The 19,687-nt window shown below is 40.4% G+C and overlaps 1 protein-coding gene across 6 annotated transcripts in view; it reads right to left on the minus strand.

Moving 5' to 3' along the window:
- APP (amyloid beta precursor protein) overlaps positions 1 to 19,687 on the minus strand; it is a 264,540-nt gene that overhangs the window by 136,295 nt on the left and 108,558 nt on the right. For all 6 annotated transcript variants that reach the window (XM_059164528.1, XM_059164527.1, XM_059164526.1 and 3 more), the window contains exons 4-5: positions 16,302 to 16,414; positions 14,242 to 14,435 (exon numbers count right to left, since the gene is read on the minus strand). In XM_059164528.1, the coding sequence (XP_059020511.1) occupies positions 14,242 to 14,435; positions 16,302 to 16,414 (307 nt within the window). The remainder of the gene's footprint in view (positions 1 to 14,241; positions 14,436 to 16,301; positions 16,415 to 19,687) is intronic.

Here is a 19,687-nt window from a genome sequence, read left to right on the forward strand (position 1 = left end):
TTGCCAATCAGAACGAACCCCACTCGTCTGGCCACACAGGCTGAACTCTGGTTCAGACTGTTAAAGCGTTTGGTTTTTCCTTCTTGATAAACATGCGACCCATGCTTATTAAATACAGAAACTCAGCATTTTTAATAAGACCTCAGAGCTGGTGGCCAGTTGCCTCAAGAGAAAAGCGAGCTTCTGCTACTCTCCTATTCATCATTTTCAAATTAGTTGCCTTACTTCCGTGCAAGACAGCGATGTGTCTGTGCCTCAGAGTGCTACAAGCTGCCAACCAGCACGGGGACGATTATGTCTCAGAGCCACACACTGGCTCCTCAAATCCATTCCACTTGACTCATCCGCTAGCAAGGATTTAAGGCTGCCGATTTATCATTTCTCTGATTCACTTTGTGACCCTCCTCTAAGTTGTTAGTTCCCCCTGCCCTTTGAGCGCTTAATACCACTTTCTCAAAATACAAGACAGAAAAGCAGCTGAAAGATTATGTATTCAAAGGATTTTAACTCCAGAGATCCAAGTATGAGTTAGTTAACTAAAGCCTCTCTCATTCTTTCTCAAAACCAATTTTAGAGAGAGAGAAATGTACACTGACCGATGAATAGACATGCATTTTCACAACCACCGGAGATGAGGGGAGACCACGAACGCTTCCATATCCCAAGCTAACTGGAAGCCAACACTTGCATAACACACTCCATAATTCACTGGTAAGGTCTCATAAAGCACTGAGAGTCTATGAGACACGCACATCCTTCATACTACCCCTGGGGGTTATTTTCTGCCAACAGTTCTTGCAGCACACAGACCCAAGTAAAGTCAGCTTTCAGCTCTCCCTAGACAAGAGCCACCACACATGGAGCAGTAACTACTGCTTTTTAGGCTAACTGCAATAATGATCATGATCAGGGTGTCCCCCCCCCCCCCCTTATGCTACAGAGCTGCTGGGGTGGGTCTCTGCTCAAAGTTCTGGGAAATGTCCACAAATGGGCAGCATCCAGCATTATTAACACCTTTCATCTTTCTGGAAGAGGTCAAGGCCCAAGTCCACGTGATGGATTTAAAGTATCTCCTAACTGTGTTCCTGTGTGGGGTACAAAGAATGCTCCAGAGAGTCAGGGCTATGCTGATGCATTCACTGTGCCACAGGTTCTTATGGGAAAGGTAGATGAAAACTGTGAAATCACATTCCTGTGCTTTATGCTGGAGCTCCATCAACAGCTTCAGTGAAGCCACAGACAAGGCTGTCCTCCATTCAGAGTCAGCTCAGCCTTCCCATCTTTCACATTCTGCCATGTTAACCCTGGCCTGGGGTTGTTGGATGATCACTTCCCCTCCACAAACAGTGTTAACATGATGGGTGTACAAGCTGCATTATTACCTCCATCTCTATCCTACTTGGTTCAAGAATTGAACAACTCACCTGAAAATAAGAGCCAAGTGAAGATGGCCTTGCTGTTGATCAAATGGAGATATACATTTTAGGTATATTTCTCTACATTCATAAACCCACTCTCTACAAAAAAGAAGTTATTTTTGTGAAGCATTCTGCACAGAAATATTGAATAAGATGCCTTTCTTTCCTTTTTGAAAGGATTAGATTGAAGAGATCTCTACTAATGTGGAAGTAGGATCTATAAATCCTCTGTCCCTCCATTAACTCTGGTTCCCCACTCCCACACAAATAAATAGAAGGCAAGAGCTTAAAAAGAAAGAGCTTGCTCAGTTTAGGTCAAAGTGATGTTTCTCCAGTGGATTAAGTTAGCCTTTTGCAGCTTCTGGTCTTTTTCCTTCTTATTTCCCATCTGTATTAAACTAATCTAAAGCTTTAGATTCTTTTTTTTTTTTTAACTTTTAAAATTTTATTTTATTTATTTGACGGACGGAGACTACAAGTAGGCAGAGAAGCAGGCAGAGAGAAAGAGGAGGAAGCAGGCTCCTTGCTGAGCAGAGAGCCCAATGCAGGGCTCAATCCCAGGATCCTGGGATCACGACCTGAGCCCAAGGCAGAGGCTTCAACCCACTGAGCCACCCAGGCGCCCAAGCTTTAGATTCTAACTAAGGCAGATTAAACTGTTGTTTATGGAATCGACACATACTAAAATATTAGTCAAAATCAAGGATTTTTAACTTCCCTCAAATATATTATGAATCACTCAGTCAAAATTATTTATGGGTTTGAAACTTTTTATGATCTGAACTTCTTATGCTTAAAGCTGAATGAATTAATCACTTTTTTAAAAAAAAGATTTTATTTATTTATTTGACAGAGAGAGTAAGAGATCACAAGCAAGCAGGGAGGCAGGCAGAGAGAGGAGAAGCAGGCTCCCTGCTGAGTGGAGAGCCTGATGTAGGGCTCGGTCCCAGGACCCTGAGATCATGACCTGAGCTGAAGGCAAGCGCTTAACCAAATGAGCTACCCAGGTGCCCTGAATGAATCACTTTTTTAAAGTTTTGATTTATATGTGCTCTTTAGGTAGAATGGAAGAAATGTAAGTGAATGAGAAACATACAGATTGTTAATTATATTTCATTATTGTAGAATTAATGGAATAAGAATCTGCAAAAGGGTTCTGCAGAAGTTTACATTTGGAATAAAATATTTGCTTGGCACAAGACAAAAAATATTATAAACTCCAACTATAAAGACCTCAGCACAAATCTATTCCTAAATTTGGAAAAGCCCCCCCAAAACTCATTAAGTCATTCAACAAGTAACTACAGACATTAATGAGCTATTAAAATTAAATGAGTTAACATTTACAAGGAAATCCGAATGGTGGTTTGCACATAGCAAGACTATATATAGCATCTACTATGATTATTCCAGTTATACACAGACAAGGTGTAAGAAGGCACTAAAGCCTAGTCCATACCCTCATGAAACTCAGTCTACAAGACCCTGAAAGCTTGGCGGTATGAGGCAGGAGTCAGGTTATTAATAACAAAAATCAGAATCCAGTGACTATGCAACAATAGAATAAATTCATTCGCTGTCGATACCTCACTGTAAATAGGCATAAACATTATTGAGATACCTTTTTAGTACTGTCAAGTATATTCTTATCTCTTACTTCAGTAATCCAACTTTTATATCTTCAAGCAATTATGATATTATTAATATGGGAAGAAATCTAGGTTCAATAAGGAATTTAAAAGCATGGCCTCCGTAACATTTAAAAAAAAAAAATCATTAAAAAAAAATCTGATGGGGTGTCTGGTGGCTCAGCTGGTTAAGTGTTTGACTCTTGATTTCAGCTCAGGTTATGATCTGAGGGTCAAGAAATGGAGCTCCATGGACAGCTTTGTGGTTGGGGGAGGCAGGGAGTCTGCTTAGGATTCTTTCTCCCTCTCCTGCCCTGCCCCTCTCAGGTTCTCGCTCTCTCTCAAAAAAGTCTGACAGGGGCACCTGGGTGGCTCAGTGGGCTAAGTCTCTGACTTCACCTCGGGTCATGATCTCGGGGTCCTGGGACTGAGCCCCGCATCGGGCTCTCTGCTCAGCAGGGAGCCTGCTTCACCCTCTCCTCTGCCTGCTTCTCTGCCTACTTGTGATCTCTCTCTGTGTTAAATAAAAAAAAAAAAAATCTAAAAAAAACTAAAAAAAAAAAAAAAAAAAAAAAAAAGTCTGACAGTGGTCACATGGATGCATAAACTTTGAAGGAATAGATATGAAGATTAATTTGCTATTTTAGCCACAACTAAATAAAGACATATCCATATGAACAGAAACATAGGAACACAAAATTTATAAAGAGGTCAAATTATAGGTGATTTTCCCTAACTCAAAACCTTCTAAAAAAGTATGAGACATGTAATTGAAAAATAATTTTCACTGGAGACAGTTTCCCGTGCCTCTAAATATATGGAATATTGCCAAATCATTTGCCCCAGAAAATATGCTAATATTTACCAGAGTCAAAATGGAGAGTAGTGACACTAATAAAAGGGAAAATATTTGACATAAAGATTCGATTAATGAAGTAACTGGGAACAAACAGGAAGCCTCAACATCCGTGGTATTTGAATGCATTTTGATGATGGTCTTTTAAGCTATGGATGCAGATGTTTGGAAGGTTTGTTTTCAAACAGGCGCTTCTGTCTGTACAAAAGCCACACTCAAGTGGCTGACTGCTGGGGTGTTTGCTTTTCTGTCCACAGAAGATCAGGGGTTTTAAAGAATAATTTCCCAAGCTTTCCAGTCCTGAAGAAACCTCTAAACCAGTTTCTCAACCTTGGCTCTGTTGAAATTTGTGGTGGGACTGTTCTGGGTGCGCGTGGTGGGAGGCTGAGTAGTATCCCTCGTCCCTACCCTACCAAATGCCAGGAGCACCCCCCACTCCCCGTTGTGGCAACTCAAAATGTGGACAATTCCAAAGGTTCCTTGGGCAGCAAAATCAGGCCCCAGCTGAGAACCACCATTCTGAACTGATGTTTCTTTATTCATTTTTAAAAATCACACAGTGCTTGCCAACATCTAATGGACTAAGTTAGTCTCATGACTGTGATTTGCACTTCCTGAAATTTTTGCCTACTGTCCTTTATTTTTAGTGAAGAGCTCCAATTTGATACCAAAGAACAAAAAAAAATGCTTGCTTGGTTCAAACAGGAAAGCTCTTCTGAGAATGGATACTTATTCAAAAGCTCAGAGAGAGATGAATCTTACCTTCATTTGGAATCCCAATCTCATTCATTTTATTCTATTTTATTTCATTTTTTGAAGCAATGAAAAGATATTCAAGTAGTAACTACATGAATGGTGCTAGGCAATTGTTATAAATATTCTGCAGGCCCCAGCATTTTTTTTTTTTTCAGTATTTCTAGCTTAAAAATAGTTAGAGACTTCTGATGCAATTTTACTTAATTATTGCATATCCAGAATGTTACTTCTTGGTAGTTTTTGTTTTAAAGCCCATTTGTTTAATCCTGAGTTACCAACTATGCCTGTCTGTATTTGACATGAACATCAATTCAATTTAACTCAAATATCTGTGGAGCCCTTAGTTTGAGGAAAATTAGGCCAAGTGTGCTAATTTGTAAAGTCACAGAGGTCTCCTAACAAATGTAAACCCGTGGTAAGTACAGTAGGCTATTAACCCTCAGAATACCAGCAGGGTCCACTGGACACAATCATACCCTTTAAGTTTCATTTTGATACATTCTTGTAACCGTTGGTATCTCTGACTTTTACTCTTTTCTAGAGATTTTATTTAAAAAAAATATCAAATAAAGCTCACTTTATCTTATAATTATTTTAATCAGCTCACTGCAACTTTTTACAAATCTAAAATTTTTTGCAACATTTTCCTATTTTTAACATCCCAAGAATTATTCCACCATTATTCGTTAACTATTTCCAACTATGCTGAAGAAGACCAAGAAATACGAAAACGAAAGGATGAGGAATTGCCTACGAGGATGAGGCAACAGGAAAGTCATCACAGGTTTATTCCCGTGTTCCCCCAATATTACATCACCTTTCCAGAACATATGGAAGAAGTTAGGAGTCTTCCATTGAACAGAACAGAAAATCACAAATGTTAATTTTCCAATTAGCAAACAGGAGAAAAGTGATAGGAGGTATCTCACAAATATTGAACAAATCAGATTCTGAATGAAATTGATCACAGAGTTGGGGTGCTTGGGTGGCTCAGTGGTTAAGCCTCTGCCTTTGACTCAGGTCATGATCTCAGGGTCCCAGGATCAAGCCCCGCATCGGGCTCTCTGCTCAGCAGGGAGCTTGCTTCCTCCCTCTCTCTCTGCCTACTTGTGATCTCTGTCTGTCAAATAAATAAATAAAATCTTTAAAAAAAAATAAATAAAAAAGAAAGAAAGAAATTGATCACAGAAACAAGACCTGAGACCATGAGTCTTCAGATGACGATATCCTAGATGGATTTTCACAGGCCCAAGAACCAAAAAGTGAGCAAAGTTAGAATTTTAAGAAAAAAAAGGAAAGCATTCTCATGCATGTTGTCATTCAACAAGAAGGATGAAACCATTCATTGTTTTTGCTAAGGATATGTGTGACAGTATTTTCTCCTCTTTTATGCTTGCGATAGATTTTATCATGTTTAGGCCACAGAATTTTTTGGATATAGTTTGGAAGCAGACAAATACCAAAGGCAGGAGTGGCTACAAAGGTGATAAGAAGAACCAGTGTAGAAATGGAAAGAAAAAAACAAACAAAAATAACAAAAAACCAAAAACGGACTGACAATTCTAATGGGTGTTTCTAAGTCCAAACTTAGAAATATTTTATAATTATGGACAGAAAGTAGCTCTTTCTCTTCAACAAAATTAGGATTTCTCCAAGTTTTAAAAGTACTGATTTTTTACAATAATCAAGTGAAAACGCAAGCAAAAACCAAGAAGTACAACAGGCTGTACCCTAATAAAGTTGTATTTTAAGTCTGCAGTCGGTATTTATAAGATGAATATATTCCAAGTTCGTGCACAGCAGGGGGCTGATTAGCAGCTGGTCGCATTCAAAGAATACTGTCCATTTCAGAAATCTCTACCTTCAAAATCAGGAAAAGATGGAATAAAAATCTGGGTCTACTATATATAAATTTTAATTCAAATTAAAATAATAACTATATTGATTTTTATTAAAACTTCTCAATGAAGTTATTTTTTACTATCCCTTTATTCTTTTGTAAACTAATTTAGAATATAAGAAATAATAACAATATGAAAGGTCCTCAGTATCCAGATAAATTAGTGGTGCTGGAATGAGGTGGGCAGGGGCAGAGGGAGAGGAAGGGAGAGAATTTTAAGCAGGTTCCAAGCTCAGCAGCACAGAGCCCAATGGAAGGCTCCACCTCAGGACCCTGAGTTCATGATCTGGGCTGAAATCAGGAGTTGGACGCTTAACCCACTGAGCCATCCAGGCACCCCTGGGCTGGCTTTTATGGTAAAGTGCAGGGCGAGGCAGGAAAGGAGTGATTCAGCTCCCTGAGGTACGGTCTGTTCCCAAGGATGCACACATGTGTGTACACACACACACACACAGTTGCGGCAACCTTCATCAGACAAAGAAGCTTCTCCTGAGCTACAAAATACAGTTCAAAGAAGGGCATGGCGAGATGTAGTCAAAAGCAATCAGTCTTCGGCATCTGTGTTGTGTTGGTTTTTTTTTTTTTTTAATTAAAAAGAAAAAAAAATGTCATCTCATTAAGAAGACACATTAGGTTATCTCTCATTACAGTCTCACCAACGTTTGCAACCCTGAAAACAAGAAACTATGTCATCTGAGATTCTGCTTTATGGGGACAGAAAAATCTGTTCCCAGGAGAAAAAGTGCTATCACAAAAGAATGAGTGGGTCTTCCCTTATGTTATTTGCTGTACAAAATCAACAAGGCCTGCGGACGATATGGTTTTTCAGGTAGATTCTCCAGTTCCAGGTGGGAGCAAACTTGCGCTTCAGATCAGCACTCCCACAGCAAGACTGCATACATTAGTCTCATAAGGAATTTTCCATAGAAAAGTCCTTACCCATGATGACTGGAATCTGCACACTATCATAAGAAAGCTACATTAGTGATCCTTTAAATAGGAATTCTGGGGTGGTCTGAGAACTAAATCACCATAACATGAGAAATAAATACTGAGGTATTTACAAAAGAACTTTGGAACAACAACTGATTTATTCACATTCAATCTCTTGAAAGACTTACCTCTTTTTCAAGAAGGTCATAAAACAGCTCATCCCACAAAGAACGTGTTTCTAAATGTTGCATTAACAGCAGGCACACACCCGCCTCCTACCAAAACAAATCTCACTAACTACCAACCAACGAAAGTGTATTAAACTGTGGATTAAATTCTGTTTCTGGGAAGATCAGAATGAGGCTTCACTTTCTCCTCTTTAACAACTGTCCTACAATATCCCCTCGAGGATATTTTAGGTAAGATGGGTTCAGTTCCTGTTCTGATTCTGCATTTCAAGTGTCACAAGGAAGGCTGGCTCCTGGAACAGGGATGTCCCAGCTGGCAGGAGCCTAGTTTGTATGCAGGTCCAGGATCCAAGGCCTCTTCCTTCGCCTGTCCGTTTTGCCATATGAGGGTAAAGGCATACGTCGCCCGGAGGGCTAACAGAAAAACACTGAACGAGGAAGTGCTACAAGGGACCTGATATCCTAATTGTATGAAGTTCAAAACAATTCTTGGACATTTTAAAAACACAGGACAGGGGCGCCTGGGTGGCTCAGTGGGTTAAGCCTCTGTCTTCGGCTCAGGTCACGTTCCCAGGGTCCTGGGATCGAGCCCCGCATTGGGCTCTCTGGTTAGTGGGGAGCCTGCTTCCTTCCTCTCTCTCTGCCTGCCTCTCTGCCTACTTGTGATCTCTCTCTGTCAAATAAATAAATAAAATCTTTAAAAAAAAAAATGGGACAGTTACAAAAGTAATAGAAAATTTAGTAGGAGTTCGACATTAGAGTCGATCTATATATTAGGCGATCTATATAAACCCTGGTCTCAATGGAAAGTCTAGGGTGATTAGAAATTTGAAGGATCTGGAGCTACGATGTCCTGTATGTCCAGTGACCACCAGCCACATGGGACTATGGGGCCCTTGGAATCAGTGAGAGGGGCTATATGTACAAAACACACAGCCGATTGTAAAGACCTCCTGTGAAAGAAACAAAAATAATACAAAGTATCTCACTAATAACCTTTCCATATTGTTTACATATTGATTTGATAGTATTCTGAATATGCTAGATTAAATAAAATGCTATTAAAATTGATTCCCCAGCTTCTTCCTGCTATTTTAAAAGTGGCTATCAGAAAGTATAAATGAGGGCGCCTGGGTAGCTCAGTGGGTTGAGCCGCTGCCTTCGGCTCGGGTCATGATCTCAGGGTCCTGGGATCGAGTCCCGCATCGGGCTCTCTGCTCGGTAGGGAGCCTGCTTCCTCCTCTCTCTCTCTCTGCCTATCTCTCTGCCTACTTGTGATCTCTCTGTCAAATAAATAAATAAAATCTTTGAAAAAAAAAAAAAGAAAGTATAAATGAGGGCGCCTGTCTGACTCAGTTGCTGGAGCATGTGACTCTTGATCTCAGGGTTGTGAGTTCGAGCCCCACATTGGGTCACAGAGATTATAAATAAACAAACTAAAAAAAAAAAAAAAAAGGAAGTACAAAGATGCATTATGTGGCTTACATTATATATCTACAGGACACATTTGAGCTAAAACACAAGAGAGATTCTGTAACATCTATTTATGGACCATGAAAGCCTTACCAAAAGCTATGAAAAATTTTAAAAAATAAGTCTCTAAATTTGGCTAATATTTCTTGAAGACCGGTGTGTGAGACATTTTTGGTACATAAAACTGTAGTTTGGCTTCTGTCAGATGAAAAGAGAAATGGCTACAAGTAACTGAGAAAAAGTCAACCTAAATAAAATAATACAAAGCAAGGGCAGGACTGTGAAGCCAAGTATTTCAAGGGATCATCAGAGAAGACTTGTAAAGGAGGTATCTTTGTGGGTGAATGTTAAAAAATATACAGGGCTTTGCAGGTCATGAGAAGATGGAGAACTTTAGAATTTACAAGCAGCTTTGTGGTAGATTAACACCGTCTGATGAAAAAGGAAATGGATGCTGAAAAGGGGCGGAAAGGTGGGAACAACAGCCCAGACAAAGAGAAGACCGAGGGTGCGGGGTGTGAGGCCTGTGCCTAAAGCAGACTGGCGCCAAGTCATGAATGAGTTCCAGATGGCCTGCAAGGGAACATGAACTTCGCTCCCGGCTGCAGGAACCATCAACTGATTCCTACCAACGGTCTGAAGGATCAGAAATGCAAAACAGCATTGTTCCTAAGCCGCGGAGGAATTCTCTGCGAAGAGAACGAAGAGATTCGTGGGTGAGGTAGAGTAAATGCCAAGTACTGAGGCGAGAAGCCGAGGTATGAGGAGTCCTGGAAGAAGAAAAGCACGAGGTCACGGGCGGAAGCGAGGCACTAATGCGGGAAGGACTAATCAGAGGAGTTAGTGTCGCAGAGGGTAAAGCACCATCTGAACTCGGGCAGTGGCGGTTCAGGGAACAAGCAGCATTCCTCCTCCACAGGTAGGAAGGAGCAAAGGAGAAGGGAGACCGAAAATCACAGAATGGGTAGATGAACGGCCAACGAGCCTAGGAAGAGAGGCTCCACGTCATAGGTCACTGAGGAAATACGACTTACAACAATGAGATACACTTACTAGAATGGCCCAGATCCAGAACACTGATGGTACCCCGAGCTGTCACTCACTGCTGGGGGGAATGCCACCGCAGAAGAGAGTTTGCCAGTTTTCCATAGAATTAAACATACTGTGTGGGGCACCTGGGTGGTTCAGTTGGTTGAGCGTCTGACCCTGGGCCTCAGCTCAGGTCATGATCTCAGGGTTGTGGGATCGAGCCCTGAGTCAGACTTCATTCTGAGGGTGGAGCCTGCTTAATGCTCTCTCTCCCTCTGCCCCGCTCCGCAATCGTGTGCTTGCTCATTCTCTCTCTCTCAAAAAAAAAAAAAAAATCTTTAAAAACTACAACAAAAACAACTCTAAACATACTCTTACCATAGGATCCAGCAATTGGGCTCCTTGGTATTTAGCCAAAGAAGTAAAAAACTTAGGTTTACACAAAAGCTTGCACATGGAGGTTTACAGCAGCTTTATTCGTACTGCCCACACCTGGAACCAATCAAACTGTCCTTCAGGAGGTGAACTGATGAACACTGTATACATCCAGACAAGGGACTATTAATTAAGCACCATGAAAAGACATGAAGGAAACTTAAATGCGTATCACTAAGTGAAGGAACCTCACCTGAAAAAGCCTACATACTGTATGATTCCAACTATGCGACATTCTAGGAAAGGTAAAACTATGAAGACGATTAGTTGATGGATCAGTGGTTGCCAGGGTTGAGAGAATCAGAGGGATGAACAGGATTTTTAGTGAAAATGCCCTGTATGATACCATAATCACAGATACACGTCATTACGCATTTGTCCTAACCCACAGACTGTACAAGACCAGGAGTGAGCTGAGCCCTAATTGTAAAGTAGGGATTTGGGATGATACGGCGTCACTCCAAGGGGAACCATTGATGATGGGGGAGGGGATGACGGGAGCTCTCTGTATCTTCTGCTCAGTTTTGCTCTAAACCTAAAACTACTTAAAAAAAAAAAAAAAAAGTCTTAAATAATCAAAAAAAAAAATCCTAGAAAGGGAGTGGAGGTCATCAAGTGGTATTCAAAGACAGAACATGATGATAAGAGGGAAAATGGGAAACAAAGAAACAGAAGAAGGTACAGAGAGATGTTGAAGCTGTTCACGCAACATACATGTATGAGTGTCCACTAACTCCCAGGTACCATGATGTAGCAATTCATGACAAAGGACTCTGAAGGGTTCATCTGTGGAGCTTGAAGGACAGTGATGCCAGGAACCAAGGAGAATGAAGGTGGCATGGATCTGCTGCTCGGTGGGAGGTGACAGGTCATCAACTAGTGATCATCAGGCACATCTCCTAACACAAAGATTCCCGCTGATGTTCCAGCACGAATAAGAAATGGAATTAGCTGATAGGGTTACATGATAGGATACATACGCCTTATAAAACTCAGAAGCAATGAAAGAGAGAAGTTACTTTTTCCCAAAAACAAAAGATTGATAAAAATAGGGGGAGAAAATGCGAAGGTTATCAGCAAGTGTAGGACATTCAAATGAATATGTAAAAATGGTTATCCCCGGGGTCCATCCAGATTAGAAAGGATCCTCCCTCCCAGGCAAGAGAAGAAAAGAGGACAGTGGGTGTTCCTGACTGGCTCAGTGAGTTGAGCATCTAATTGTTGGTTTCATCTCAGGTCATGATCTCAGGGCTGTGGGACTGAGGCACTTGTCTGACTCTGTGCTCAGGGGGAGTCTGCTTGAAGATTCTCTCCCTTTCCCTCTGCCCCCCCCCCCCACTCGTGTGTGTGACTACGCATGTGCACACTCACTCTCAAATAAATCAATCTTTTCTTAAAAAACTAGGTTTTATTAAGACTTAAAAAATGTGTTAACTGGGAAAGAAAGAGAGCCTGGCAAAAGCCCGCCACTCTCAGAATACAGTAAAAATACCCATTCTTTATTATAAAAGCCCTTCTGTACGAATGGTCACAAATGGTGGGTCATAACTGCACACACAGCTAACTTTAACAGTAGTCATGGTGCTCTCTTAGTTTACTCGCCATTATTTGGGTTTTTATTAAGTACGGAGTCCATTCAGTGATGGGAAATGAGCATGTTATCTAATAGACTATGAACAAGTAAAATGGTTTTTTTAATACTGGTTGCACTGCCATACGGTGGTAAGAGCCCTGATGACAAGAATTTTTTGAAGAACTCATTCTGAAGCTTTCAAATCTAGATATGACTGAGGAAAAACTACATAAAAGCTATCATAAAATCCATAAGAACTAGGCAATTCCAACTTTTAGACAAAGCAGCAATTAAACCCAAACCAATGGACATTTCCACACCTGGCTCATGGAATTCATGTGAATGAATGGACCAGCCATGGCCTAGAACACAATCAATCAAATCCATGGAAAAAAGCTCAGATGCTTTCCCAATGGCAAAACGTGCTTGCCACTGCACTTTCAACTTTTATGGAGAGAAATATTGTGATGCATACGGTTGACCTTCTCCTTAGTTCTCTCATTCTTTGTAATTCACTTATTTAATTGTTTATGTCCTGGTACACTAAACACAGTTTTTCTAAATTTAGCAAAGAGGGAACACAAAAGAGCTTAAATAACAGAAAAAGATATCGTAAAATTAGACAACAGTCACCGAGGAGAAGCCTGGCATTATTAACTGATAAGAAACAGCAAATTAGGGGGGTGTCTGAGTGGCTCAGTCGGTTAAACATCTGACTCTTGGTTTCGGCTCAGGTCATGATCTCGGAGTTTCTACTTGAGATTCTCTCTCTCTTTCTTTCCCTCTGCCTCTTGCCCCCCACCAACTCCTTCTCTCAAATAAATAAGTCTTTAAAAAATACATATATATATATTTGTAAAACATATATATGTAAAATGTTTCATAAAATTATTTTTAAAAATTCTACTACAAAATACATTATAAAAAAATAACTTACTCTGTGTGTCAAAAACCTTTATAGTAATAACTGTAAGTCTTAACAATTCATGCTTAATGTTCTTTTGGAAAATCTGTGACACCAGGGACCATCTGAAGGGATCCTGGAGGAAAAGGAGAGGTGAGATCATCGCCTCCACTGGGGGATGACGCAGCATGAAACTGGAGATGGAACCAGATGGTCTTTCTCACCTCAAAATTCTAGTTTTAGAATGTTATGATCTGAACATAGATGTGTTTGCCTTTCGTAAAAAAGTAAGAATCTAGAAGTTATGGGATTAAGATCCCAAAGAAAAAGAAGTAAAAATGTAATTATGAACTCTCATGCAACCAGAGATGGTTAAAGAATTTCAAGCAAACAATTATGAATGCCACTGACTTCATTCACAAAGGAAGAGATGATTAAAGACCAAAAAGTCACAAAGACAAACAAAAAAGCCAAAACCAACCTTTCTTAACAAAAATTCAGATTTCATTACTGACTGATGAAATAATCCCAAAAGCGTGTTTAAAAAAAACATTTCTAGGGGCGCTTGGGTGGCTCAGTGGGTTAAACTTCTACCTTGGCTCAGGCCATGATCTCTGATCCTGAGATCGAGCCCCGCATGGGGCTCTCTGAGAAGCAGGGAGCCTGCTTCCCTTTCTCTTTCTGCCCGCCTCTCTGCCTATTTATGTCTCTGTCTTTCAAATAAATAAATAAATAAAATCTTAAAAAAAATAAAAGACAAAAAAAAAAAAAAAACCATTTCTAAATTATGAACCAAATCAGAAGGCCAGTCACTGACTCAGATTCTCTACAGAGAATTCCAATTCTCTATAGAACTAGATCTTACGCTATCCATGGAATTTTGACCCCAACTTTGGAGATGAAAATAAAATAGTTAAAATTAACTCAGTGATGGTTGATCAATTAGATTAAAATTACACGGCTGGATATAACCATAACAGGAGCTCATGGTTAGATTTTTTTTTTTTCCCCTCAAAAAACCCAACTCCTGACAGGAGTGGGCAGAGATCCTTTTAATGAGAAATGGAAAGATACACTGATAGAAGAAACAAAGCTGTAGGCTAGATGTTTCGGCATCTGTGAGAGAACCAACCGGAAGGCCGCCTTACCTCCCGTCTGCATAGTCTGTGTCTGCGCCACCCCACCAGACATCCGAGTCATCCTCCTCTGCGTCCGCTGAGTCAATATTGTCACTTTCCTCGGCCAGTGGGCAGCATACAAATTCCACGCCTCGGAACTTGTCGATTCCACAAGGCAGCAACATGCCATAGTCGTGCAAGTTGGTACTCTTCTCACTACAGGTCTACAGAAGGTAAGGAGAAGCCAGTGAGGGGGGTAGAACAGATTTGCGTCATTGTAAGAAAATCCCAAATATAACCATCAACACAGAGACCAATATATCAAGAACCACTTTTTTGATGGAAAGGGCCATTTGATGTTTTGAGTGGATTTACAAGTTTCTTTAGCAGGGACTACTTTGGCACCCTTATTTTTTAACTTATTTAATAAGGATATGTTGTTACACTATAGAAGTTAATAAAAACAACCAGAAAGGAAATTCTTTAGGAAAGAAGAGAAGAAAACTAGCATGGGAATGGATATTGGAGAACCAATGCTCTGTGGTGTCATGACACATCAGGTAGACACGATGGCTCTATGTACATTCCCTGCTCACTTCCAGCCTCTACTACCTATGGAAATTTCTCTCATGCGGACATATGTTATTCTAGAAATTCAAACTCTCTTGCCTCACTTCCAGAATAACAATCCTGGGAAGAAAAGAAATGATCTTCTCCTATGAATCAAAACTTATAGGACTTATAGTTAAATCAGTCTAAATTAGAGATTTCTCCATCAACATCTTTTTGCTTTCCTGGGATTTGCTAAATGTGCACAAATCATCCACTGGTGATAGAGGAAAGATTAATAATTCAACACATACGGATAAGCAATGAAAATATTAGAGTGTATTTTGACCTCATAGGAATTAAAGTCATTTTTGTTTCTTAGTAACAAATTTTTTTTTTCTTAACTTAAGAACAAATAAAAAATGAAATTATCTGGTTTGTCTTCTTAAGATCCAAAAAGCTCTTAAACGTCCAAAACACATTTTTCTATAATGAAAATTCTGTCTTACAGTAAATTGGAACATATTGTTTTATAAAAGGCAAACTTAATGCTAATTCCTAAGTGGTGAATTTTGCCTAACAACATCAAAGCTATCTGAGCTAGATCAGGGATTCTCACCCTCAGTATTATTGGTATTTTTGGGTCAGATAATTCTTGGAGGAGAGATAGAGGAGGGACTGCCCTGTTCAGTGAGGAATGTTCAGTAGAATTACTAGGATCTCTGACCTCCAGCCCACAAATACCAGTAACACCACCCGCTCTAATTGCAACAACCAAGATGTCTCTTGACATTGGCTTATGTACCTGGGGAAGGATGAGGAAACAAAACTGACCCTATTTTGAGAATCACTGAGCTAGACCAAGGAGCCTAATTCTAGGAAACTGATCTTCTGCAAGAATTATATACACTTACTAGAAAAATTTCATAATATACCAAAGGAAAAAATGGTTTTGAAGATGACACTAAGTGACACTCTATCCTAATTATTTTATGTTACTTATCCACTTTGCCAAAAGCAGGGGTTAAGAAAGGTTAGGACTGTGTCACAGATCCAACCACCATGGAAAAAGAAAATGGCGTGGTAAGCACAAAATAGGATGGCATAACTTAGAAACGGTTGCGACTGGACGAGCTAGTTCCTGTTCTACTGCTGCATTCTCCAATAGATGGTAGGAGAAAACATCAAATTACAAAATTACAAATTACAAAACACAAAATTGTATATGACAAAAGAAAACAAGAGGTATATAAAAAATAATTTGGGGAAAAAAAAGGTACACTTTAAGATTTATGGCAAGTGTATAAGATTCTAGTTTCTAGTTTATAAAATGCAGCATAGACACATAATAAATCTAACTAACTCCATCAGCTTTTGACTCTTAAAATTGACTTGTGGATAGTTTCTTCTTTTTGAAATAATAAATATAAATTATTCAACAACATGGCTGGCTACTGCCTCAATGTATCTTCTACGAAGGCAGGACTCGTGTCCCCAGGAAATCTCCACTTAAGAAGAGGAAGGAAGGTATGGGCTGGTACCTCTTTGGCGACCGTGTGCCAGTGAAGGTGGGTTTCACAAACGTCCATCCTCTCCTGGTGTAGGAATTTGCACTTGTCGGGAACAAGGAGGGCATCACTTACAAACTCGCCAACTGCAAGAAAGGGAAAACGTTTCTTGTCATTCCATCTGCATCACGGGGCTCGTGTACGCTGGGTCGGTACCAAGGAAAGACGGGCTAAAATACTTCCGAAGGTATACAGCTTTCTGAATGACGAAGGAATCTATTTACAAAAGCCTGGTGCCCTTAGACTGCTGAGTCCTGCGTCCTGAGCTCGGTTCCTTGCCACGTCAACCAGGATGGTTAAAATACTTCCCATGTGTGTGAACTGAAACCTTTATTTGATTACTCTGAAGCTCTGACTGCAAAGTTAATCACACAGAAAGCTGCCATTCAACTGCAACAACGGGAAAAATACAGATTGACACCGCGAGGCAATCATTTGAGTGGAATCAGTATAAATAACTGTCCATCCCTCCTTCTTGGACATTTCATCTGTTTATAAGCTCACAGAAGATTTTGCATTTTTCTACTTCTAAATAAACAAAATCTATACATGTACTTATGTTTACAGATGTCACACACACAGAGTTTAATTAAATTATGAATACCACTGCTTAGATTCTTGCTGTATTTTTAAAGAAAATGTGTAAATGCAAATTATTTCTAGCATCACTGCTACTGCAGAAAGAACGGTATTACATAAAGTCCTATAAGAACATTTACATTCCTATAAAGATAAAAGTTGGATAATGAAGAATGTAAGCTATGAGCTTAATTTTTATTTCTTTTGTTCACTACAGTAACCCTAACTTTTAGCAAGATTCTGCACACAGGAGGGAACAGATGTCCTGATGAGTGAAGACGTTAAATGCTGTAAGAGAGGGGCGCCTGCGTGGCTCAGTTGGTTAAGCGTCTGCCTTCAACTTGGGTCGTGATCTCAGGGTCCTACGATGAAGCCCCATGTTGGGTTCCCTCCTCTGCGGGGAGTCTGCTTTTCCCTCTTCCTCTGTCCCTTCACCCACTTGGGCTCTCTCTCTCTCAAATAAATAAGTAAAATCTTAAAAAAAAAAAAATGCTGTACTGGAGACGAAGATGTTGCTGCGCCTACAAAGTGAACACATCTGCTTAGATGCACCAGGAAAGAACGCAAAGCAAAAACCACATCACAGATGAGTCTACGGGGGTGAGGAGGGGTATGCTGTGTAGAAAATGAATGGAAGGGGCACCCGGGTGGCTCAGTGGGTTAAAGCCTCTGCCTTCAGCTCAGGTCATGATCCCAGGGTCCTGGGATTGAGCCCTGCATCAGGCTCTCTGCTCAGCAGGGAGCCTGCTTCCCCACCCCCCCCTCTCTTCCTGCCTCTCTGCCTACTTGTGATTTCTGTTAAATAAATAAATAAAATCTTAAAGAAAAAAAAAGAAAAAAGAAAGAAAATTAATGGACGCTCCAAGATGTAAGGTCAGCATCTCTCCTCTTTAACCTCCCACTCCTGATCCCTGGGTCCAGTTCTGGCAAATTTGACCATTCTGATAGGCAGATGGATGAATGGCAAAAGGCAGTTTGAAATGAGGGCACGTCCTGTGTAAAATAGATGAAAGAAAGGGCGAGGCATATCTGTAGAGGAGGCAAAAGTCCAACGTGGCTGGAACACCAGGTTAAGTGCAGAAGGGAGCACAGAAGTGAATGAGGCGGGAGGAAATGCTGGACTCCTTACTGGAGGATCTGAAGTTCGGGATCCCACTTCAGAGGCAACATAAGACAAAAGATACTTGAAACAGGAATGACATGCTCAGGTTTGTCTCTGGGACAAACTCTCTAATCAAGTGTGCGTAGGGAGACCCTGAGAAGGGCACTGCCGTCCTTCAGGCAAGACAGGCAAGAACGGATTGAACCAACAACCCCAAATAAGCAGGGAATACAAGGGGTCCACAGCCCAGCAAAGAACGAATGTTTTTTCTTTCACAGTAGGTTAACACCACATTTTCTGAAAAGGACCATAAAGAGCGAAGAAGATCTTGAGAGGGGGAAGAAAAAAAACCTTTTTTTATTCCGGTTATAGAAAAGAATTCTTTAAAACTTCATGCCCATAAAGGCGTTTAAACTTGAGTCTGTTTCTAACTCAAACATGCAAGAATGTCTCATGATATTTAAGGACTTAGTATTTAGATAAAAACCTAAGTGAAAAATTTGTTTCTACATTTCAAAACAAAACAAAACAACAACAACAACAAAAAACCCCAAAACCGAAGCGAATCATAAGGGATGAAGAGCCCTTCATCTTGTCATTCCCTAAATCTTTAAGACAATGTACGATGCCCACAGTATTTCTCTGATGAGGAGTCAGAGAAAAATGCAAGAATTATGAGACGTGATGCCCCCCAAAAGGCTGCTTGTGGGAAAGGGACCCACGAGTCCTGGGAGCCTATGCCATGACGGTGGCCGTGGCCTCATGGGCAACACTTCACCTCAGTTCCACAACAGCTGTGGGACATGGGACAGCTCTCTTACAGTATCAACCTCACTTCCCAGGGGAGAAATGCCTGCCAAGAAATGTGTCTAAGGCCACCTGCCCTCAGCAGATAATAACCTTGCCACAGAGATGAACATTAAGATTCACAGTTTAGGGAAAGAAATAATAATGCAAGTCACATCATATTTTCCCCCCTTGCCTTTGACACAGAATATATCAAACAAACCAAAACCACCCAACTAAATCCCACCTGAGATGGAGAATGGAAAATAAAAGTAATTTCATCCAAAGCCAACGCAGCGTCCCCAGGTGGACTCTTCAGGGTTTCTCAGGATGCGCCATCAGCTGCAGCTGTTAGCAAGAATACTTGATGCCTCAGCGTCCGATTTTCAAGGCCACACAAGAGGCCAGAAGTGATCAAAGGCCTGAAGGGGCCTCTTTCATTTATAGGCACTGGTCAGTCAAACCATATTGCTGTACTTACAAATGTTCAAAATTCTTTTTTTCAAAAGTGTTTTTTTTTTTTTTTTTTAATTTTACAATTATTGGAAAGGTTAAATGCCTGTTCCAAGGCTATTAAATCAGTGCCTGAGACAATCAGGAGCAGGTGTCAGACACTTTCAACCTTGACCTGAGAGAGCTCTTGCAGCATAAACTGGCTAACAGCTGGCAAATGATGGTCTGTCTGGTTTTACTTGCCTGGAGGCCAAGTTGCTGAGGACTAGATTTTACTGCAAAGCCAAAGTCGCTGAAAGATATTTGCCTTGGTAAAATCTCATGTTCCTCAAAGGGACATGTATTGCATTAATTTGTAAAGAGATCTATTAGGTTTTTTTGTTGTTGTTTTTTTGTTTGTTTGTTTTTGGCAAAAGGACATTTCACTTAGCATTGTAAA

Source organism: Mustela lutreola, chromosome 2, assembly GCF_030435805.1.
Source record: "Mustela lutreola isolate mMusLut2 chromosome 2, mMusLut2.pri, whole genome shotgun sequence".
Taxonomy (NCBI): domain Eukaryota; kingdom Metazoa; phylum Chordata; class Mammalia; order Carnivora; family Mustelidae; genus Mustela; species Mustela lutreola.